This window comes from Ovis aries, chromosome 18 (assembly GCF_016772045.2).
Source record: "Ovis aries strain OAR_USU_Benz2616 breed Rambouillet chromosome 18, ARS-UI_Ramb_v3.0, whole genome shotgun sequence".
In the NCBI taxonomy this organism is placed as follows: Eukaryota; Metazoa; Chordata; class Mammalia; order Artiodactyla; family Bovidae; genus Ovis; species Ovis aries.
In genome coordinates this window covers 62,186,860-62,210,129 of record NC_056071.1, presented here as the reverse complement: position 1 = coordinate 62,210,129, position 23,270 = coordinate 62,186,860, and the positions used below count along the sequence as shown (strand labels likewise).

Below are 23,270 nucleotides of genomic sequence, written 5' to 3'. Positions count from 1 at the left end.
AGCCGTGGGCCTTCCCAGGCCTTGCCCTGTGTGCCTTGATGGGTGGCCTGGAAGAGCACCAGGTTTGGGGATGGACACACACTCACACTCACACACACTCACACATGCACATCTCAACTTGCGGCCCTGCTTTCATGAGCTCTGTGATGGGACCGGTTCCTGGCACCCTCCGAATCTTGGTTTCTCCATCTGGGGAGTGGGTGAAAATCACTGTTCCCCTGACCAGGTCAGGGCTGTGATTGAGCAGCACCAGTCCCCATGGCCATGATGTTCTGAGGGGCCCAGGGTGATCGTGTGGCCCCAGGGCTGCCGGGGGGCCTTTGAGGAAGGGCGGAAAGAGCCTTGGCTCTAGACAGAGCTGGGTTCACATCCTAATACTGCTGTGTTTTTGCCCTGTGACTCTGGACTTGCTGCCTCGCCTCTCTGAGTCTCAGTCCCTCTGCAGTAAACAGGGACGGTGTGCGAGGGTCACGGGGGTGCCGGAAGGATTGGGCTTTTCTCAGCGCCTGCTGACGGACAGTAGTGTGCATGCTCCATCCTGTCCGACTCTTTGCGACCCTGTGGACTGTAGCCCACCAGGCTCCCCTGTCCTTGGGACTTTCTAGGCAAGAATACTGCAGTGGGTTTCCACTTCCCTACTCCAGGCATACAGTCGGTGCTCAGTAAAATTTGCGTTCTCGTTTGTTCTGTGGACGGAAGAAGTCTTTCTCACGCCCGAGGCTCTGGAAGTCAGCTGCCTTGGCCCGCACGCCCTGCGGACCCACCGTGGGCAACTCAGATGGGCCGGCCTGGCGGGAGGAGGGAGGTGCCGAGGCAACCTGCCCTGCTCAGCACTGCCCCTGCGAAGTGGTGTCCTCACAGGCACCTGATGTTCCTCTGATATGCCTGCCGCAGCCCTCTCGCCTTCATCCATAAATAATGCCTGCCTGTCTCACATTCAGCCCGCACCTCCTGGGGCAATGATGGGTGCCAGCAGACAGATGCCAGTGGGCACCGGCCCAGGTGCTCCCGAACCTGCCTGACCCACCTCCCTGCCTTTGCTCGCCCTGCACCCTCAGCTGGGACTTGCCTCCCATCCGTGCCCCACTTGCCTGCGGGTCAGCGTCCTGCTTGTTCTTCAGTGCTCAGGTCAGATGCCGCCTCCTTCAGGCAGGAGTCCTTAACTTCTCCTTGTCAGCGTGTCCTTGCTCTGTCTGTGCCCTGTCATCCCAGGGCACTCTACCCTTTGCCCTTCAGCAGATGTGGTTATTCCTGCAGCTCCTTCCTTAGGCTGGGAGCCCCTCGCAGAAGGGGACCATGCCCTGGGACAAGCGTGCTGACTGCTGGTTCTGCCGGTACCTGGCCCTGTGACCTTCGCTGAGTGTTTTTTTCCTTCTCTGTAGTTTGGGCTTTCTGCTGCCCACCTGGCGGGGTTTCTGGGGGGGGACTAGAAGGGAGCAGAGTGAGTGCTCCCCATGCCCTCCTCCCAGCTTCATGGGGAAACCTCAGTGTTACCGCAGCTTCTGTCCAGCCTTCAGGCTCTGCTTGCTTCCTGTTCACAGTGGGGAGCTCACTCCCTGCTGGCAGCCTGGACTGTCATGAAGTTAGTGACTCGCCTTTCCGGTCCTGGATTTGGGGACCGTCTACTCTGTGAGAACGCAGTGCTCTGGTGACCTTTGGGATTGCCCAGGGTCGGGAGTAGGTGGGTCTTGGATTGGAACGCCCTTTAAGTCCTTTCAGGACACAGGACGGTCCCCGGGCTCAGCTGGATTAGTGTCCTTGTGGTGGTGGTGGGGGGGGTGGTTTAGAGGGGTGGGGGGTGGACCTGCATGGCTCTTTCGTTAGAGGTGAAGGCAGCGGGAACGTCATCCGAGGGCCTGCCAAGCCCGCTCTGCAGGCAGGTGCGCCTTGCTCTGTGTCTGTCTTAGTCTGCTCCAGCTTCTCTGCGTGGCTTATAACCAACAGGAGTTTCTCTGTCTGGAGTCTGGGAGCCCAGGGTCAAAGTGCCGGCAGATTCAGTGTCTGGGGAGGGCTGCTTCCTGGTTCACAGATGGCCTTCTCCTGCTGTGTTGTCACCAGGCAGGGGGCACAGGAGCTCTCTGGGGTCTCTTTTATTAGAGCACCAATTGCACTCATGGGGGCTCCACCCTCGTGACCTAATCACCTCCCGAAGGCCCTGCTTCCTAGCACCGTCTCGCTGGGCATTAGGCTTCAGCATGTGGATTTTGCAGTGGGGGCAGACACAAGCATTCAGAGCGTAGCCTCTGCTCCTGCAGCTGGTCGGAGCCCCCAGGGGTGGTGCTCCTGGTGGCCCTTGCCTGTGTGGCTCGGTGCGTCACTGGAGCCTTGTTTCTTGCCTTGGGGGTGGGGGATACCTCCCATGGGGTCACCTGTCAGAGGCGACAGCTCCACCACCTGGGCAGGTGGGAGGTGCGTGTGGAGACTGAGCCTCGTGGCTCAGAGCAGGGGCGTCTTCCGGGCCCACCTCACTTGGTTCCGATTTACATGGCTGCAGGTGTGGGTAGTGCTCACTTGCCCCCTTGGAGGTGAGTCCTGAGATGGGGGAGAAAGGAGAGAAGCCCAGAATGGCTCCCGGGAAGGCAGAGATGCTTTTAGGAGCTGCTCTTATTCCCTGGGGCAGAGCGGGGAGGGAACCTGGAGCAGTGAGGGGGCCTCAGCTTAATGAGACCTTTCAGGCCCGATGGAGCCCCAAGCCCTGATGCCGCTAGCGACCCCTTCTTAATGAAGCGGGAGGAGAAAGGAATTGAATCAGATGTGGAAACGTCAGCCATCTCTGGGCAGGGCGTCCAGGCGTGAGCCCCCACGGAGGGCCCCAAGGCATGGCATGGCTGCGTCTCCTGCTAGTGACCAGCCACAAAGTCTGCCTGTCCCCAGCCCCTGATGGGGCCCCTGCTCAGGGAGAGGGGGCTGGCAGGGATCAGGGCCGGTGGGGACCCTGGGAGAGGTGGCAGCTGCAGAGTCACCCGTGTCGCTGAGTATCACAGCGCCCGCCCCCCCGCCTCCATCCCCTTCCTCCCGTGCAGAGAAGGAGAATCATACTTTCTCGTGACCGTGGTGCGCACTGTTGGCGCCCTCCCAGGTCCCCCTGGCACTTAACGCTGCCAAGCCGACCGCCCGCTTCGCCTGCCAGCACCTGCAGCTCTGCATGGGGGCTTGTCCCGTCCCCCGTCCGGGTGGGCAGTCCTGGGGCACGCACACCCTTCGTCTGCCAGGAGCAGCTCCCGTCAGCAAGCCCCTGGGTCAGCGAGTGACTCTGAGGCCCCCAGAGCTCCCCAGAGGGTTGACATCCCCTGTCCTTGGCTCCTTCTGGTCCCCCCTCACTTCCCCACACCTCCCACCTGGGCTTCCCAGGCCCCCCTCCCACCTAACCGCTTGCCCACGCATCCGTGTCTCATCCAAATAAAGACGTAAGTTCGTGGTGAGACAGCGTGAGTACTGCGGGCTGAGGTTCGGGGAGCGCTGGCCCTTGGCCACTGGCCTTGTTCTGCCTGGGGTGACCTGGGGGTGCCATGTCACGGTCACAGGCTGGGTGCTTCTGACTGTCATTGTTGCTGCTGCTGGGGGGAGCTCACAGGATTGAGAAGGTCGACTCCTCTGGGGAAACCAGTTCGACCCACCCGGAAGGATGAATTCTCCTTAGGTCCTTAGGTCTCCCAGGACCTTCTGGGCACCCAGCAGTAAGGATTATCAAAGACTTAGAGGAGGCGGCCCCATAGCCTGTTAAACTCTATGAGCTAGGTGGGGAGGGGGTGACAGGGGTGATTGGACATGGCCTCTGGCTCCCAAATTCTTGCAGTTTGGACTGATGCTGAGGCTGGAGTGACATTGCCTAGCCAGGCTGGGGAGCTGGGCCAGGAGGGGAGATTTGACCTGGCGGCTTCCAGGAGGACAGGGTGGCCTGACGGTCAAGGCCACCAGGGGCTTGGAGACCTGCAGCTCCGTGACTCCCCCCGCCCCATGGGCCACACCCCGGAAACAAGGATCCTTGAGGAGGGGTCTAGGGAGGCCTGGTGCTCAGGCTCCTGGGAGTGAGACCATTGTGGAGGTGTTCCCTGTCTCCCCGGATGGAAGGTGGATCATGAGTTCCCCAGAATTGGACCAGTGGGTCCTGCATGGGTCAGGGGAAGTCTGAGGGGATGGATACCTGGGCCAGCCCAGCTCGGGGATCCCTTCTGCAATCAACCGCCCCCCTTACACCCCACTCCTACCCCCATTCCCCTCCGCCCAGCCATCAGGCCAGGAAATGACGCTTCCCTCCCTGCTGGTTCCACTCATTACTGCAAACCCTGGGATTAATTTAATTACACGCTTGTCTCCTAGAGGCTGGGGCATGGAGGCGCCCCATGGGATCCCAGTTGCCCAAGGCTGCTGGGGAGGATGAGGGAGCCAGGCCCTTTCTGCCGTCCCCTCCTCCCACCCCTCCCCCTACTTGAGGATCCACCTGGCTCTCATTCTTCCCCACTGCAGGGCACCTGCTCTGACCCCTGGGTGACCAGATGTCCGGCTCCCTGGCCCCAGGCAGCATGCATAGGCTGGTTTGGGGAGTTGAGGGTAGAGATAGTGGGGAGGGGTCCCACGGGGCAGGGCGGGTTTATCTGGGACTTTGAGGAGGCGGCCTCATGGCTGTTAAACCAAGCAGGGTTGGGCAGGCTCAGGGCTGGGCCTGGGGCTCAGGAAAGGCCCCCAAGCCAGAACTGGGGGATGTGGGCAGAGGGTGGGTGATGGGGTTCACTTTCTAGGCCATGATCTGGGCCCCCCTTGACATCAACAGGGGGCTTTGTGATGTGAAGGGGAATCATTTAATCCCTCCTCCTTTTTTATAAAGAAAGATCTCTCCCTATTCTAAAAGCAGATTATTGGAAAACTAACAGGCAGTGGTGTGAATAAATAAAAGATCACCCGTCCCCTCGTGAGCAACACTGCAATCAGTATTTCCGTGTGCCTCCTTCCTGGATTTATTTCAATACACAGATATTTTTAAACACAACAGCAATTATATATGTGCTTTTGAGTCCAGTTCTTTTCACTGGCGTTGAAGTGTTTTTTGTTTTTTTCCTGTATTGTTGAGGAGAGATGCTCTCCCAAACGTCATTTGAATGATGACGAGGGTGTGAACTGTCTGCTGTTGTTGAACAAGTAGTTTCAGTTTTGGCCACTATAACACCATCTGCATGGAGCTGGGAGGGTCTCTTTCCCAGGTGGTGTTCCAGGGAACCCTCCTGCCAGCAGTCCGTGAAGGATACAAAGTGTTGGGGAGCCCAGGCTGCACCCCACCTCCGTCTTGGTGCTCAGAGGATCCAGAAAACCATAAATACTAAGGCCCTTCCCATCAGGCCTGTTTGTGTGGATAGGTGTGGACGGCTGTGGGTGCGTGTGGGTGGGTGTGGAATGGATGTGGGAGCTGCTGGGCAGTTTGGGCAGATGGGTGGGGGATGGCACAGGGCATGGACTGCAGTGACCGCCGAGGGCCCCTTGCCCAGGCAGGGCAGATCTACCCAGCCCTGACCTGGGTGCCGCGTCCTAGTGGGTGGCCTTTGGAGTCACCCCCCAGGTCCAGCCCCGCTCCGCCACTGCCCCGCGTGTATATGAAGAAGCCCCTTGACTTCTCGGAGACAGAGCTACCCTGTGGCTGCCGGGGTCCCCCGTAGGGCTGGGGGTGGGAGGCTGGCGGGCGAGTGGCCTTCCTCTCTAGAAGCCTCCACATTCCTGAGAGGTGACTGGCGGACAGCAAGGGGAGGAGTCGGCTGTGTAACCGGGGTGGGGTGGGCCGCCCCCATTCCTGCCCAGGGCTGGGCCACAGTCTCCTGGGCACACAAGCCTCCCCAGGTCCTTCTGAGGCGCTCGGGGCACAGAGTGAGCCCCAGCAGTCAGGTCAAGGGGCAGCCGGGCACCTGCAGGGGGAAGTGTCTCCCGGGCATCTCAGAGGGCAGAGCTGCTGATGGGCAGAGGCTGGTGGAGCCGGGGCCGAGCTCCAGTGCAGGGGGGTGGTCACCCTCTGCCCCGTCCTCACGTGGAGCCTGGGCCGAGCTCCAGTGCAGAGGAGGGATCATGGCCCCTGGGGAGGGGGCACCCACTGCCCCGTCCTCACAGGGCGCCAGTGGGCTCCTCATCGGCCCGCAGGCCCCGTGGGGAAGGGGCGTGATGTCCGTGTCGCACACGGGGCCCCTCAGGGCTGGGGCTCCTCTGGGGTGGTGCTGACTCTGCTGCCTTGGTGGCATGACGGTCCCAGCTCGTCCTCTGGCAGCAGCCAAGCCCCCTTTGCCTCCCGCCCCTCCCCCGAGAAGGTGGAAAGCCCCGTGGGGGGCGGTGTTGTGGGTGGCTTAGGGAGCTGGCTTGCGTTGAAGGTCTGGTGCCTTCTGAGATGAAGGGTCACAGTGTGAGCTAGGAAGACCCTGAGTCCTGTCATGGGCTGCGGGGGCGGGGCAAGGCAGGAGCAGCAGGCTGGCCCAGGGGTGGGCAGGGTCCTGGCTGGCTCCTGAGCCAGGAGCCCGTGGGACTTCAGAGGTGCGCGGCAGGCCCCTCCCAGGTGCCCGCAGACCTGGGGAGGTGGCCACACTGTCACCGAGGTGTCACCCAGCCTCCTCCCTCTGCCCCTGCTGTGACCTCCCCTGCCCCGCATCCTGCCTCCTTCTGCCTGGCCCCTCTCCTGGCCTCCATCCAAGCCAGCTCCCTTGTCCTGGCCTGGAGGGACTTTTCTCTTCTGAGCCCATTTCCAGCCCCTTGGGGAGGGAGGACCAGGGCTGTGGGTAGCTGGGGTGGTGGGCTTTCTCCTGCTTCTGATGCAGCAGGCTCAGTGAGTCGAGGGAGGGTGGGTTTCACCCGCCTGCTGCGTTCAGAAACTAGGGGCGTGTGGTTGGGGTGTCTCTGGCCTGGCCCCTGACCTCAGGAAAGGTGCTGGGTTATGCCTACAGTCGTTTGTAGAAGTTAAGATGGGACAGAGCCGGGGAAGCCCAGATGCCCCCACTGCGTGGGGAAGGGCCTCCCTGTGCCGCGGGCCCTGGGGTGGGCTGCCCCAGGGTGAGGGGGCCATCAGGGACCTCCTTTTGGACCTGAAGCCCTGCAGAGGCTGAAGGCGTCAGCCCAGGACCAGCTGGTGAGAGAACCCTTCACCCTGGTTCTGCAGGTGGATGGGGGAAACCAGGCCCCAGGGCCCACCCGGGGGGCACGCAGGGGAGGGCCCTCCTGCTGGAGACAGTCTGCCGATGGCTGACGCGACTCTTGTGTCTTTCAGATCCCTCGTCCACCTACATGCGGCAACTGGAGACCAAGGTGAAGCTGCTGGAGGGTGACAAGCTCCTGGCGCAGGTAGGCTGGCTGCACCCCAAGGACCACGGTGCCCTGCCACCACCCACTGCTCCAGGCACCACCCCCAGCCCCAGGTGGCCTCCGGTCCCTTCCCGCTTCATGCCCCCAGCATCCCATCTGCCCTCTACTCCCGCTCAGTCACCTCCAGGGACACCTGCTCGGGGACCCACAGCCTCCGGGCATCCTTCCATCCCGGCCGTCTTGTCTGTACCCTCGGTGTCCTGCGAGCTCCTCGGGGGCCCGGAGATGCTGTGGAGCCCATGCTTGCTGAGGAAGTGGGCTGCTTTGCCCCTCCACTGGGTGCATCAAGGCCCGAGAGGCAGACAGGCTCGCCCTCGCTCAGACTCGTGGGGAACCTTCCCTGGTCCTGCTGCGCTGGTTTCTTTATGGGCTGGGGTCTGCCCTCCGCCCTCCTGCCTGGCCTGAGAGCTGAGGCCAGACCTGACCCTGGCCCGTCCCCAGTACGGGGTCAACAGGTCAGAGATGGGTGATGAGGTTGGTGCAGGGAGGAGATGGAGCCAGGTGGCTGCGGGCGGCTGGAGCATGGAGGGGGCCTGACTGCCTAGACGAGGATGAGGGGCCCTCCCCGCTGCGGGCGGGGCGCTGCTGGGAGCCTGTGGTCAGCTTGGTCGATCGGGGCACCTGGATTGGGGGGTGGGCTGGCTGGGCGAACCCTCCAACCTCTCTCCTGCTTGTCCTCAGCCCTGACTCCATCTTAGCACCCGCATCTCCCCAGCCACTCTTGCTAAGCGGCCGGCCTGGATCCCAGAGCGTGTTTCTGGGAACCGACCCCAGGGAGGGCTCAGCGCCTGTGCCCGGTTGCTAGGTGACCAGTGCCGCTGCCCACTGGGCAGCTGCTGGGATGCTCACAGCCCCGAGGGCAGCCCCACGGCTGCCGTCCCACCTCTCGCCCTTGCATGGGCGGCTGGAAGGTTCCCTCAGGTCCACAGGACTCCACGGATACGTGGCCCACGCACTCTGGCCTCGCTTCTCCATGGCCGCCGTGTCAGGTGTGCAGCCGGGCATCGGATTGCAAGGCCCGTTTTCGGGTGTCGGTGTCGACTGCTCGGCCCTACGTGTGCAGGCTCCTCAGGCCTGGTGAGGGCAGGGAGGCTGGGGGCTCGCCTGGCGGTGAGCTGGGGCTCCCTACACCCAAACACTCCCTGAGGGCTGGTCCTGGTTGCGAAGGAGGGTGTGTGGTGGGGGGTTGTGGGGACTGTAGGCAGAGGTGATGGGGGGGTAGCATCAGGACTTAGGGGCCTTGGCTCTGGAGCTGGTTCCTGTCCAGCAAGTAGGGGAGAATGGCACTGTTTCTGGGGAGAGGTAGGTTGAGAGCGTGGACCCCAAATTCCAGATGCCATTTGAGTGTTGTTCCACGGTCCAGCCCGGCCGTGGCTTGTGGTCCTGTTTCCAAGGACCAGGGTGGATGTGTCCCTGTGGCCCCTGTTCTCCTAGGCCGCGCTGTCCCATCGAGAGCATGCACCCACTTGCATGTGGTCGACTTGGCCTTGTTGCTTGCCATGTAGCCGCTCAGTCGTGTCTGACTGTTTTGTGGCCCCAGGGACTGCAGCCCGCCAGGCTCCTCTGTCCATGGGATTCCCCAGGCAAGAATACTGGAGTGGGTTACCATTTCCTCCTCCAGGGGATCTTCCCGACCAGGGATCGAACCCGCATCTCCTGCATCATAGGCGGACTCTTTACCACTGAGCCGCTGGGGTCTTTGACTTGTTCAAAACCTACACGGTGGCAGCCCTTCCTCTTCCTCCTCTCTGTGGGCACCCCTTGATCTCACAAGGAACACCCCACCATGGCTGTGTCCACTTGTCCCCTGCCCACATGGGCAGAGGTGGAGGTTGACAGGGGCCCTGTGTCTGAAGCATCGGGGTATGGCTACCACCTGGGCAGGGGGTGTCTCTGTCTGGGCCCTCCCCTCCCCAAGGCTGCTCTGACCTGCTCCCTGGGTGCCTTGCCCTGGAGGCAGCAGCAGTGGGGTTCTGTCCCCAGCTTGTGCCCACGCTCGGGCCAGGCTCTCCGGACACAGACTTCCATCCCTCAGATGGGGGAGTGGCCTCTCACCTGGGCGCAGGCTTGCTGGCTGCAGGCAATCAGATTGGGCTTTAGGGAATAAGAGCATCCTTTTGCTCAGCTTCTTGCTAGTGCAGGAGAAGTGCTGGGAACTCAGAGACTAGCCAGTGAGCGCTTGCTCCAAGCTCTCCTCGCACCGCAGGCTGCTCTTGCTGAAGGGGTTTTGGGAGCCTCCCTTGGGGAGTTCGGCCCGCACCTGTGCTGGAGTGTCAGCTCCTCACGGACTGGGCTGCAGGACCTCAGCGGTCACATCCTCAGTGCCCAGCTGGACTTGGTGGATGCATCTGGGGAGCCCTGACTGTATCCCACCTAGTCTTCTGGGTCAGAGGGGAGATTGGTTCTTGCCCAGAGTGAGGAAGATTTGCTTAACCCAGGAAGAGCAGCTTCATAAGGTAGTAAGTGTATCATCTTTGGAGATAATCAAGGGTGGATGGGTGGGAGTATGGGAGGATGGATGACCAGGTTTAGGAAGGAGACTGCTGCCACGGGTGGGAATCTGGACACAGCCTCATGGGCTCTGGCTTGTGAGATTTTATGATTCTGGCACCTAAGTCTTCTCAGTGAAATAAAAATTGCCCAGGAACCTCCCGCCCTGTGCAAAGCGGAAAAATCTGCCTTTTGGTGAAAATCAGCAGAGAGCAACATTATTCTTTTAACTATCTTCAGATAATGTGGCTTTGGGGTTTGGGGGAAGGGGCAGAGGGCCTCTGTGGGTTCCCTTTCCCACTGCCCACCCATCCCCCTCCCCCCTCCCCCCCACTGCCTCTATTTAGCTCCAGAATAGCTTTAATTAAAAATGCACTGGAGTGTCCACAGGCTAAATTAGTGTATTGCAGTTCGTATTTTCTTTCTCGTGTTGGCTTTAAAATTTCATCAGCGCAGCTGCTCCCCCTGCGATGATTCATCTGGAGCCGGGTCCGTGGTATGATTCTCCCCGTGGATTCCGTGCCTGGCAGGGCTGGGCTGGGGGCGGCTGTCATTGACGCCGCCGTGGTTCCCTCCGGGGCTGATCAGCAGTCAAGGCTCCACGTGCGTTCAGAAGCCAGCTTCACAAAAGAGCAAGAAGCTTGTTGGGCAGGAGTGGGCTGTCCTCCGGGGGCGCAGAGGCAGTGGTCCAGGCTGGCGACTGGGACAGGCTCCAGGTGCCCGCGCCTCTGGCCCCAGGGCCCGCACATTCTGTCCTGCTATGCCGCAAGGAGTCGCTGAACACTCAGGTTGAAAGCGACCCCCGGATTTACACCGAGCTGGGATGGGGAAACTGAGGCCTGGGTGGAGGAGGATTTCCCGGGATGGGTGATTGAGTTGGTTTGCTGGGGCTGCCCAAGAAAAGAGCCATATACTTGGTGGGGGTAGGAGGCCGGAGAAGGGGCTTAAGCAACTGAAATGCACTGAATGTATTGTCTCATAATTCTGGGGGGCGTGGGGTCAACAGGGCCACGTATAAATCTGATTGAGACACAGTTCAACCTGCCACCATAGGGCTGTTGGCCTGATGGTTTGAGAAAAAGCGGGTTTGGGCCCCGGAGGAATCTGGGTTCAGATGATGCCTGCTCCAGCTCTCGGCCTCTCTGTGTGTGGCTTTAAGTGGGGTGTCTTATGTCCCGGCGCCTCGGTTTCTTCTCCTGTAACCCAGGGAGGACGAGGTGCCCACTGCAGCCCTGGCTGGAACCTGGGGCGCCCTGGGCAAGTGTCTGCCCTTCCCTCCTTTTCCTGGTCTTGGGAACCTGGGATTTTTTCAGGGTCTGGCAGACTGCGCCCATTCAGCTGGGCTTGATGCCTGATGAACGGCTTGATGCCTGATGAACGGCTTGATGCCTGATGAACGGCTTGCTCCGTTTTGTATTTTGAGTTTTGAAATATCCAAGCCTTGGGACTGAGAAACAGGCCTCTGCTGTCCAAGCCCATGGCTGACGCCTCCTTCCTGTTACCTGCCTCCCTGGCGGCGGGGCTTGCTCTGTTTGGTGCTTCCCTCACCCAAGCCCTCTGGAGGTCCTGGCCTCATAGTGTGTCTGCTCGCCAGCATCCTCTGTGACCTGCCGCTCCGTTGCCAGGCTCTGGACCATCCCCTCTTCCCTTGTTTGATGTCTGCGGTTGGTCATCACTTCCCTGTCCCCTCTGTCATGGGTGACATGGTCTCTGGAGGGCTTAAACTGGTTCCTTAGCAGAACCTTAGACCCAGTCCAGCCTCTTTCTCAGCCAGGGAGGACACCCCCTCTTTCCACCATCAGATGGATGGTCCGTCTAGCGACGTGGGCAGGAGGAGAGGCTAGGAATTCACCTCTGTACCTGAGGCTCAACCTGTGTCCATTGTGAGACAATGGACAATAGCCCTCAGCCTGGCTAGAGGGCAACCCCAGGACTTTAGAGCTAGAGGGCCTGGTTCAAATCCCTAAAGCGCCACTTACTGGCTGGGTGGCACTGGGCCAGTGGCTTAACCTCTCTGTGCTTCCGTTTCCCAAATATAAAAGGAGGACACTGACGGTGCCTGCCCAGGACTGAAGGGCGAATCATGGGAGGCAGTGAGGGCCAGGCCTCACTGGTGGTAAGGGTCGTGGGTCAGCGACTGTGACCTCGCCTGGGGGTCACTCAGCCTCTGAGTGTCTTCTGGACCCCATTTGACATGCAAGAGGCCAGGAGGCAGGGGAGCTGCTCAGATCCGTCACCTGTGATGGGATTTGGACTTAGAAACGTCTATGAGAGACTTTGCTTTCACTTTTCACTTTCATGCATTGGAGAAGGAAATGGCAACCCACTCCAGTGTTGTTGCCTGGAGAGTCCCAGGGATGGGGGGAGCCTGGTGGGAGGCCGTCTATGGGGTCGCACAGAGTCGGACACAACTGGAGCGACTTAGCAGCAGCAGCAGCAGTGCCCTCCAGTGGCTTCCCAGGGCGCTCGGCGGTAAATAATCCATCTGCAATGCAGGAGACCTGGGAGATGCGGGTTCAATCCCTAGGTGGAGGAGATCGCCTGGATGAGAAAAGGGCAACCCACTCCAGTGTTCTTGCCTGGAGAATCCCATGGGCAGAGGAGCCTGGAGGGCTACAGTCCACAGGGTTGCCAAGAGTCAGATGCGGGTGAGCGACGCCCCCGTCTTCCCCCTGCGGAGGTCACGTGGCCTGCCCCTCAGTCACCTCATTGTGCCAGAGGACACAGGAGCAGACAGTGGCCATTGTGGCCGAGACCTGGTCTTGTGGCACCTGTCGGTCACAGGACGCTCCTGGGCTGTACTCACATCCCAGGTTGAGAGCCAGCGCTGCATGGGGAGGAGGGCATTGCCAGCTGTGGATGAGAAATACCAGCCATTCGTTAACCACATGCGGACGCCACGTGCCTCATCTGAGCACGGATCGGAGAAACCCTCTGGGCCCAGGTCACCCTGCAGCCCTTTGTTCAATGGCTAGCATATGAGTTCTTATAAAATACAAGGGGAAAAAAGGAAGGAAATCTGGCTGGCAGGACGTGTAGGTTCCCGTGAGGGACCTTCTCCCTGAGGACACAGCAGAGGCTGATCCCTGGCCTCCCCAGGGCTGGCTGGGGTCTTGGGGTGCCTCTCAGGAGGGCAGCTGTGTTCTGGGTTCTGGTGTCAGCCTCGTGGAGTCCGGGGCTGGCCGTGTGCTGGGTCACATCCTTGTGGAATCTGGAGTTTCTGAAAATGTGGGACTCTGATGAGGCACCTTGGGGACCCCACCTGGGCCTGGGACCACCTCCCACTCCAGCCCAGCCGAGCTCCTGGCGGCTTTAGGGCAGCGGGAGTCTCCGAGGCTGGGGAAGGGCAGAGGTGAGGGTGGTGGGAGGCGTTTGCCGGGTGACATGTGCTCTCTTCCCTTCCAGCTGCCCCGCCCCTACGGCCGCCCCCGACGCTGGCTTCAGGTAGCCCTGCCCAGTGGGCTGGTGTGCAGTGGTGTGTGGGGTGGGGGCGGCTTGCTGTGCTGTGTGATGGCCTTCCTGTTCCTTCCCCGGGGAGCTGACCACCACCCAGGGCCTGGCATTTAGATTCTTCTTAGGCTTTGCCTCCTCTCTGAGCTGGTGTTAATTCCCAGCTTTACAAAACAACAGCCAAGAGTTACGAGGCAGCGGCCTGCTGTGACACTCCGCCCAGGCCCCTCACCCACCTCTCATCCGATCTGCATGCGAGGTTGTGGCAGGGGCGGGGGTGGGGGGTGGGGTGGGTGGGGGGAAGGTTGGTGGGGGACGGCAGGAGGACAGGTTGTGATCCACACTTTGCAGGAGAACCCAAAGTGCCTGGTGGGGCGCGGAGCTGGCTGGCCAAGGCCCCAGGAGTTAGTGCTGGCTCCTGGCTGGCCTGGGTCCTCGGGTGAGGTCTCCAGGGGCGCCTGGTGGTCAGATGAGCCGGCCGGCGCCCAGCGATAGGCTCCCAGCCCACTGAGCAGGACAGCCCTACTGCCCCTGGGAGGCAGGCATTACCGCCCTCGGTTACCATTCTGGAAAGCAGGGCTGGTGTCACCTGGGATCAGAGCCTTGTTCCTGTGATGAGACGCTGACACCGCCCTGCCCCATGAGGGCTGGCAGCCCGAGGGATGGCTCCCTCCGAGGGGGCCCTGTCCCTGGTCGCTGCGTGCAGGTTGGCCCGGGGGCCCTGAATCTGAGTGGTCACCTGCGGGCAGGCTGCCTGGTGGGGACCCTGGGTGCCTCCGTGTCAATTCTCACCTCCCATCCCCAGAGCCGCAGGCCTTACCTCACCTGTCGGGTGCCCCCCGCTGTTCAGGTGTATACACAGTAGGTGCTTATCGACCAGATCTAGGGGTAGCATGGGGCCCACCCAAGGGGCCTCCAGCACTTTGGGAGCAGGAGGGCGGGGTGAGCAGATGCTTTTGAGCCCAGAAAAGGAGCCCGAGTGGAGGGGCGGGGATGGGTACATGGCCCCCTTTTCTCTGAGTTCCCTTTGTCTTCAGCACCTCCCCTGACGGTTCTCCCCAGGAGGATCTGGGGGTGCCGCCCACCGCCCCCACGCACCCAGCTTTGCAAGCAGGATTCCCTGGGAAGGTGATGACTGCTGTTGCTGCTGCTGGAACCTCCTTGCAGCTCCGCAGAGGCCCAGAGAGGCTGGGCGGCCTGAGTTCATGCTGCCCGCCATGGCCAGCTCTGAGCTGAGGGCCCCGGATGGAGGCCTCTACAGCCTCTTGGGTGCCCCCCTCAACCCGGCCTGGCCCCCCAAACTCCATCCAGAACCATCATGCTGCCCTTGGTGGGGGCGGGACCGGGTAGAAGGGGATTTCAGCACTGGGATCGTTGCCTTCTCTTACAAGGATTCGGGCAACCCGGTTCCAGCTCCTGCTCTGTGTCCGATCCACCCCTCCATGTCCTGAGGGACCCCATTTGGGAGCCTAGGGGGGCAGGCTGGTCTTCTCCCGGGGAGCGGCAATAAGCCCCATCCCTTGCCCGCCCAGTCACCCTAGAAGACCGCACCCCGTCAGCAGTGAAACCCTCGGGGATTTCATCTTCCAGGGCACCGGTGGGCAAATAGCAGGATTTTTAATTTGGATTTAAGTGCAATTACATTCCTTCATTTCGATGCGTCATTAGGCGCGTTGCCCCTCGTGAAAGCTGGTGCGTTCTCCCCGCCAGCTTTGTGGCTTGCTCCTCGAGCACTGTGGGCTCGCAAATATTGATGCACAACACCCATCACTGAAGGCAGGGGTGGGAACTGCACGCTGCTAATTAAAATCTCCCTACCCCCTTGCACACACATATATATACACCTCCTCCCCAGGGAATCGTCTGGGGGAGGGAGGAGACGTACAAACCAGTGTTTTCAGAAGCAGCACGTGGGCTGTTTGTGATCCCATTGGGTCCAGGATCAGAGACGCTGTGGATGAGGGGAGCTGCAGCCCAGGGCAGCATCTGGACCGCGTGCGGGCGGGGACAGGGAGGCATCCGCCTCCTGGTTCCTGGGGCCCGCGGGAGCGCTGGGGCTCCAGTGCCTGGCCCTGTGGCCACATCCACACGTGTGTGTGTTGGGCCAGCTGGGCCTTATGCCTGGTCCCTTGGCTTTCTCTCGCCAGGCAGGCGGGGGCGTGCCTGCAGAATGGCTCCAGGGCCTGGGTGAGGCACCTGTGGCCCCAGGTGTGGCCATTCCGTGTGCTGGGTTTAGAACACACTCTCGGTTGGAGGAGATTTTGCAGCTGTCAACGGAGATCTACCCAAGAAAATAATTTGGTTTGGGAGTTTCGCTTTTAAGTAAAGCTGGGGATGAGAACCCCACTCCCCCCCCGGCCCCTCGCCCCAGGTAGGCAGGGGCACCCTGGAGGAGAGAACTCCCAATGGTGGGGACAGGCTCGGGGCCTCTTTCTTTTGCAGGCTGTTGGTAGAAGCTCCTCCACTCAGACCCCTGGCCGGGCCAGGGAGGGTCACTGTGCCTGGGGCACTAATGCCGCAGGTTGACCTAGACAGGCTGTGATGGGGCGTGACTGTCCCAGTTTCAGACAGAGGGCTGTGCCTGAGGTCCCCCGTGAGACCCTTCCCGCTTCTCCCTACTCTGGGACCCCCCAGGCCATGGGAACTATGCTTAGCTGGGCGGCTGGTGTCTGTTCGGCCGCCGGGGGTGGGGGTGGGGATGGGGGTGGGAGGGATTAATCAGGGAGTGGCCGCCTGTCCCCTGTCCTGGTCGCCTCCACTCCTGGCCTGCAGACACAGGGCGCTAGAGACTGTGAGGCCTGGGGGGTCGGCCCTGGGCGTGACAGGGGCAGGAGAGCAGAGCCCAGGGACTCGATGAGGGTGAAGGTCCCGTGGGAAACGGAGAGCTGGATCCAGTGACCGGCAAGAGGGCGGCAGGGTGTGTGCAGACGCCTCTGGGTGAGGCGAAGGCCGGGGGCGCTGATGAGGAGGAGGAGGTCCCCCACCCTGGCCCCCCGCCTGCTCCAGTGAGGCTGCTGCCTGTATTTCTCACCCCAGCCCTGGCCTCCTCCCCTCGAAGGGTTTGTTTGGGCAACTCAACAGCCTGCTGATTTATAGGACGTTCCACTGCATTTTATCTGCCCAGCAGTGTTCCTGAAGATCCTTTGAAGTAGAAGAGGGTGTTGGGGTCAGAAACACCATCCCAGGGTTGAAGGGACTCAGAGGGCCTGCAGACCAAGGCTTCTGCTTGGCTGGACCGGGGGCTGTGCTGGTTTGTGTGTGACCCCTGGGTCCTCCCCCTGTCTGGGTCCAGCCCCAGCTTCTATGGGGGGGCCGTGTGTTGCTTTGCCCAAGTGAACCACTTGAGGCCAAATCTAATCTTCATTCATTCATTCCCTCACTCTCTCCTCCCTTGCCTACTCCTTCTAAGCACGCCTTGGGCTTTAGTAATGAGCCCAGCGGCACTGGTTCCTGTGGACACAGAGGGCGAGACCTGGGGCTCGCATTTGGGAGCTCCCTGTCCGATGGCAGAGGCTCATTGGCAAGTGTCAGAGCACCGTGCAGGCTCACCCCGTGGGCAGCCCCCAGCCTCATGGTGGTGGGCAGACTTCCCCCTACCCAGGACTTGAGCTCCAGGGCTGGAGAGGCTGTTTCCCAGGCCTTGCGGGGGACCCCAAGGGCAGGATGCTGGCGCAGAGGGGCGAGAGTGGAAAGGAGTGGGGAGAGCCACCGGCTCACTCACCTGTTTATTTGGCCACTCAGCAGATGTTTATAAAGCACGCAGCAGGGAGTGAATCAAAGCCCCTGGCCTTGTGGCTCTGACGCTTGAGTCGGGAGAGGGATGTCAAGGGCTTCTGATGGTCGTGGCGGTGAGGATGGATAAAGAGGGGGCGGAGAAGGGAGAGGGCACAGGTGGGGCCCCCTGGCAGGTGCCCCGAGGACCAGGTCGGGGCGTCTCATCCAGCAGAGAGGCCAGCAGTCCTCAGCCCCCTCGGTGTGGCCCCCACCCCACATCCAACCCCGCCCCCTTCTCTCTCTGTCTCTCTTGCAGCAGGCAGGCCCCGGGGAGTTCAGGACGCTGCGGAAAGGCTTCTCCCCGTACCACTCAGAGTCCCAGCTCTCCAGCCTGCCGCCCTCCTACCAGGACTCCCTGCAGAACGTAAGTGCCCCCCCCCCCCCGCAAGGGTCCCCACCATGCCCAGGAGGACTCCACACCCCCCTGGGGAATTGGAGGGGTGCAGCTCAGACCGTGCTCCCTTGTAACCTGCCCAGGGCCACGTGGGCAGTCACAGCTGAGCTGGGTTGGGGACTCTTAGCTTCTGCCCTAGCTCTTCCAGGGCAGGGCTTGGGCTCCTGACCCTTGGCCTCCGCCCTCAACCCTTGGAGCCTTGTAAGGCTCCCAGTGTGCTGGCGGGAGGTGGAGGCCCTGTTTCAGATGCCGTCCCTGGCATTGCAGGCTGGCGTAGTGGCCACGAGGCCCAGCCGCTGTCTCTCTGTGTCTCTCGTGGGCATGTGTCCCTCCTTGGATGCAGCAGGGAGAGGCTGCCCGGCTGGGATGGGGCTGGCCCGAGTCTGTGCGGGGGTCACTACCCCAGGCTTGAGCTCAAGTGTGTGCTTGTGTGCTTCAGTTCTTGCCAGGGCCCCCACGGTTGTCCTGGGTTCTCGCCTGGGCCCTGACCTGCCCTGGGAGGGTGGCAAGGGGCTCACGCCCGGGGATGTGCACGGTCAGCTCAGGACTGCTCCCTGTGTGTGAATGCGCGTCATCCCCGATGACTCTGTGTGTGCAGAAGGCAGGGATCTATAGAGGCAGAGAGTGCGGGAGTGGTTGCCAGGGGCTCAGGGGAGCGGGAGGAGGTGATGAAAGTGTTCTGTTGGGTGACTGCACACATCGGTGAATGTGCAAAACCACCTCCCCCAGAAGCACGCGTTCGGGTGAGCCGAGTGATATTTACTGAGCATCTGTTACGTGGAGGGCCGTGCCGGGCTCTCCCCATGCCCAGAAGCCTCATCACAGAGTGGGGACCTCACTGTCCCCGCAGAACAGATAGGAAACCGAGCCTGCCTGAGGTCACGGTGGGCCTGACTCTCCCCCAGGGTCCTGGCCTTGCTGCCCCCCTCCACCCCGGCCAGTGAGGGCGAGCCTGGGGCACCTCCTGGGACTCTGAGCTGGCGCGAGTGGGCTGGCATCGCTGCTGGCTGTCGGCGGAACCCTCTGCAGTTTCTCTCCGAGGCCTCGCACCTTCTCCAGGAATGTAGCTGCTGACGCTGCAGAGGCGGCAAAGCCTGCTGACGACAGATAATCCAAATATTTACCCAGGAGCCCCGTGGCTCAATGAGGCTCCAATTGCTTCCTGATGAAGGGCTCTGGAAAGCCCAGCATCGCCCCCACAGGGGGCGGCTCTCCAGACCTTCGTACCCTCTCCCTGGGCTGTGGGAATCCTCACCACTGATAGTACTGTGGGCTGAAGCCTCGGCAGGCTGCAAACTGTAAAGTGCTGTGCAAACTGTAAAGTGCGGTGCAAGCCCAGCTGGCTCTGGTGGTGTGCCAGGACTCCGGGATGTAAGCAGAGGGAGCTCGCTCCTCCAGGCTGAGCCCCTGAAGCCTTGATAGTGCTGCTTGGACTGTCGGAGGGATGGAGGCTTCTGGAAGGCTTCCTGGAGGAGGCTTTAAGAGGGGCTCCGTGGGCCTCCCTTAGGCTGCCCTGCGTGGCCAGGGGTTGTCACCCCACTTCGGAGGGAAGGCAGCTGAGGCCCACCGAGGAGAGGTGGGGTGGATTGCCAGGGTCACATGGCTAGTCCATGCCAGAATCCAGGCCAAGCTGGGCCTGCGGGCCCGGGGCCAGCCCAGAGTTCCACTGAGGCTGGGGGGCAGGTTCCTGGGGCAGAGGGGGAGGATCGAAGTGTCTCGTGGGAGGCCGCCGCAGAGGGGCCCGAGCTTGGGTGGAAGCTCGTGGTCCAGGCCTCTCAGGCTGTTTATGGAGCACGGAGCCACTCTGGAGCGGCTGAGTGCTGAGCCCCGTGTCCTGCGTACGGATGCACCAGGAGAGGAGGCTTGTGTGGGGAGGACCCTCTGATGCTGCCAGGGGTGCTGTCTCTTCTGTACCTGGGTGTGGGCACACCTTCTGTGAGGCTATTTTAAGTGTCCATTTCAGTGGATTTTAGTATCTTCACAGATCTGTGCAATCATCACAGCAAAATGTCTCCCTCACCCCAGAAAGCAAGCCTGTGCTCATTAGCAATCCCTCCCCACCCCCTCCTGCCAGCCCCTGACAATCACTAATCTGCTTTCTGCCTCTGCGTTTGCCTTTTCTGGATATTTCTTATAAATGGAAGCGTAACACGTGTCACTCTTTGTCCCTGGCTTCTGAGCACTGGGTTTCTCAAGTGCATCCACCCTGTAGCAGGTGTCAGAGCTTTGTGCCTTTTTCTTATCAAGCAGCACCCCACCGTGTGGGTACCCACGTTTTGTTTAGCCATTCGTCAGGCGCTGTGCATGGCTCTGTTTCCATTTTTGCCTCCTTTGATTGTGCTTCTCTGAACACCTGCGGACGGGGCACTTGTGTGGACATCTGTTCAGTTCTCTGGGGTGTACACTCGTCTCCCCACTTTGGGCGCTGGTCCTGGCATCCCACAGCCCCGGGCTGGAGGCTTGGGCCCCCTGGTTTACTAGCTGTTTGGCCTCAGGCAAGTCTTGCAGCCTTCCCTTCCTCATCTGTAAAATGGGTGCATAGAAAAGACGGCTTCAGCGCAGAGGGTTGCAGTCAGCCCTGGGTGGGCTGCCCTGCTCCGAGTGGGCACTTAGGGAGCTGGGGAGGCATCCTTGGGCCTTCCAGGCTGTGATCGGGGTGGGGCGGGGTCTGCCTGGGTGAGCTGGTTTGGGAAATGCTCTCAGGTTTACAGTCCTGACCAGTGTCCGGCAGTGGCTTCGCTCAGAGGCTTCTCCGCACACTCAGTAAGTGAGTGAGGTTGTTCCATTGTGTCCCACTCTTTACAACCCCATGGACTGTAGCCTACCAGGCTCCTCTGTCCATGGAATTTTCCAGGCAAGAATACTGGAGTGGTTTGCCATTTCCTTCTCCAGGGGATCTTCCCAACCCAGGGATCGAACCTGGGTCTCTCACATTGCAGGCAGACGTTTTACCATCTGAGCCACCAGGGAAGCCCCATTAGCACCTCCTATTGGCCCAGTGAGGAGGCCCAGGAAAGGGCTGGATTGCACAGCCTCCCCCAGCCACTCCTGGCTTTTGTTCCAGGAACCTGTCCCCTTGCGGAGCAGGTCGTTCTGGGAGCCCCAGGTGCAGAGGGAACCTGGGCCCAGAGCTGCCAAGGGCCAGGCGCCTTCTGGGGCTGTGAGTGTGTGACCGTCGCCCCCTGCTGGCCGGTGCGGGGAGGGCCGCCTTCTGTCCCAGGTGTGGCCGATACCCCCTCCTGTCCCGTTTGGTTCCCCCACATGACACCAGAGACCAGGCAGCATGGGCCAGAGTTAGGAAACAGCGTCCCAGGGCTCTGCACACGCCTTGGGACACACAGAGACCCTGGCTGAGAGGCAGAGACCGAGATACAGGATGGGTCGGGCCTCCCTGGAGAACCATGCCCACGCCCAGCTTTCCCAGACCCCAGGGCTGGGGGGTCTTGGCCTCTGCGTGGAACCCGGAGCAGGGCGAGCCTGCCAGGCTCCCCTGGGAGCAGGTCCATGCCATGCTGGCAGGTGGGGCGAGTGCAGAGGTTGTCTGCTGGTGGTGGAATGTTCCAGACCTCGAGGGTCCCTGCACAGCGCGGCCTGGCTGGTCAGGATCCTGGGGTTATGGCCTCATTGGCTGAGCTCACTGAGTCGGCCTGGTCTCTGGGGGGGGGGAGGAGGGGAGGGGGGGCGGTCATCGGGCGGTTGATGGAGAAAACCAAGACTCAGAGACGGGAGGGACGCCCAAGATCCCAGGGTCTTCCCTCCGCTCACGCACTCCCTGGGGCATTCTCAGTATTTTCTCTCTGGCTTCCAGCACCTGCTGCTTTATTTCAGGCCCTGCCCAGCGTCTCCTAACCTGGCTCCTGCTGGCCCCAGGGCTCCAGCTGTCTCTGAGTGTGAGCTCCTTCCGTGCGGCCTTGAGTCCTTCCTGACCTTGCTCTGGGGCCTGGGGTCCCCACTGCAGCCCGAAGGCCTGCCTCCTGCCCCATGGCTGCCTGGCCAGCGCCCCTTGTCTGGGAGAAGCTGGGCAGACGCTCGACCTCCGACACAAGCAGGCGGGGCAGGCAGGGGACCAGAGGCTGGATCCGTTCCTCTCCCGGCCTCATCTCTTGGCCTCACAGGCTGTTGTGGGAGCCCGGCTTCTAGTTGCCAGTTAGAGTGTTTGCTGAATGTGGTGGCCATTCTCGGACAGGGCTGGGAGGGTCAGGACTGGGAGGCCAGACTCACAGCTGGAAGCCCCACGACGGCCCTAGAGGATGGAAATTGGGCCGGGGGAGGGGCCTTAGGAGTCAGGCTGCGTGGGGGCTGGGGCCCAAGCCCTTCGGCATCTTCCTAGGTGACCTGCCAAACAGAACAATAGGCCTTTCCCGTGGGCTGTTTACAGGGGCCTATGGGAAGGGCACGCAGAGGATGAGACGGTTAGATGGCATCACCGACTCCATGGACATGAGTTTGAGTAAACTCCGGGAGTTGGTGATGGGCAGGGAGGCCTGGCCTGCTGCAGTCCATGGTGTGGCAAAGAGTTAGACACGACTGAGTGACTGAACTGGTGGGATTTGGGAAGTGGGGAGGTTTCTCCGGGAGGGCTTAGGTTTCTCGATGCTGCTTCTTTGCCCCGGCGCAGCCCTCCCTCCCAGCCTCCTCTCCCCCCATCACCTCAGCCCCCATTTCCTCCCACCCGGGCCCTGGTCCAGATGCAAGGCCCTCTGCCAGCCACTGGTCGCCCCATGGCTGCCCCCAGGAGCCAGCCAGGGCGAGCTCTGAGCTCAGACGCAGTCCATTCCTGCAGGGCCCAGCCTGCCCGGCTCCCGAGCTGCCTTCGCCCCCCTCCAGTGGCTACAGCTCCGCGGGGCAGAAGCCCGAGGCCGTGGTGCATGCGATGAAGGTGAGGACCCGGCTCTGACGGCTCCCGCTACCTTGGGAGGGCCCCCCACCTCGGTCCCTGCTGCTCTTCTGGACTCTGTGACCTTGGACCCACATTTACCCTCTTGGGGCCGCTGAGCAGCAGGGCAGGGAGGCGGGTGGCGAGGGGGCCGTGGCTGCCTGGAACACTGTGGGGGAGAGGTTTGGGAGTGCCGGGTGGCAGCCAGGGGCACTGAGGCCTGGGGGAGGTAGGGTGGGAGTGGTGGTCATTGCCCGGGGCCTTCCTGGTCATCCGGGAACTGCCCCTTTCAGGTCCTGGAGGTGCATGAAAACCTCGACCGGCCGCTGCAGGACAGCTGTGAGGAGGACCTCAGTGAGAAGGAGAAGGCCATCGTCCGCGAGATGTGCAACGTGAGGGGCCGGGGCCGGGGGCGGGGGGGTGCCGGCCAGGTCCTGCTGGAGGGGCGAGGGGCCCCTTCCCCCTCCTCCCTCCTCCTCCCCTCCCCCCCTTCCCTGCCCCATCTTCCTTCTTCCCCGCTTCCCCTCCCTGATCCTGGTCTGGTTTGCCCCGCACGTCCTGACCCTTGACCCCTGACCCCTGTCCCCCAGTGTTGGTCTGGCTGCTGGTGGCGCACAGGTGGTGCTCAGACTGAGGGTGCCCGTGGTGAGACTCCCCAGCCTGGGGCTGCCTTGGCTTTGGGAAGCTGGGCCCCTCTGGGGCTTCAGGGAGGCAGAGTGTCCTCCCGTCTGCCTGGTCGATGTGGCTGTCCCTGTGGACCTTGAGGGAGCCAGGAGGGAAGGGGGATCATGGGGGCTGCGCCCAGGCCCCACTCGGCGTGGCGTGTCCTGAGTCCCCCTCCTTTGCCTGCCCCCCCACCCCCACCCCCGCCCTGGGTCTGTAGACCCCACTGGACCACCGTGAGGCCAGGTCCGCACCCAGATGTGATCTGCGCTGGGGTGGGGAGCGTAGTGGTGAGGG

At 61.7% G+C, this 23,270-nt stretch overlaps 1 protein-coding gene across 2 annotated transcripts in view; it reads left to right on the top strand.

Annotated features, from left to right (window-relative positions):
* Nucleotides 1-23,270, top strand: part of CCDC85C (coiled-coil domain containing 85C) — a 78,811-nt gene that overhangs the window by 52,454 nt on the left and 3,087 nt on the right. The window contains exons 2-5 of one of the 2 annotated variants that reach the window (XM_027957384.2): nucleotides 7,232-7,305; nucleotides 17,297-17,404; nucleotides 22,218-22,313; nucleotides 22,604-22,702. In XM_027957384.2, coding sequence (XP_027813185.2) covers nucleotides 7,232-7,305; nucleotides 17,297-17,404; nucleotides 22,218-22,313; nucleotides 22,604-22,702 — 377 coding nt within the window. Of the gene's footprint in view, nucleotides 1-7,231; nucleotides 7,306-13,221; nucleotides 13,522-17,296; nucleotides 17,405-22,217; nucleotides 22,314-22,603; nucleotides 22,703-23,270 lie in introns of those variants that run through there. The other variant, XM_042235479.2, reaches the window with a different exon arrangement.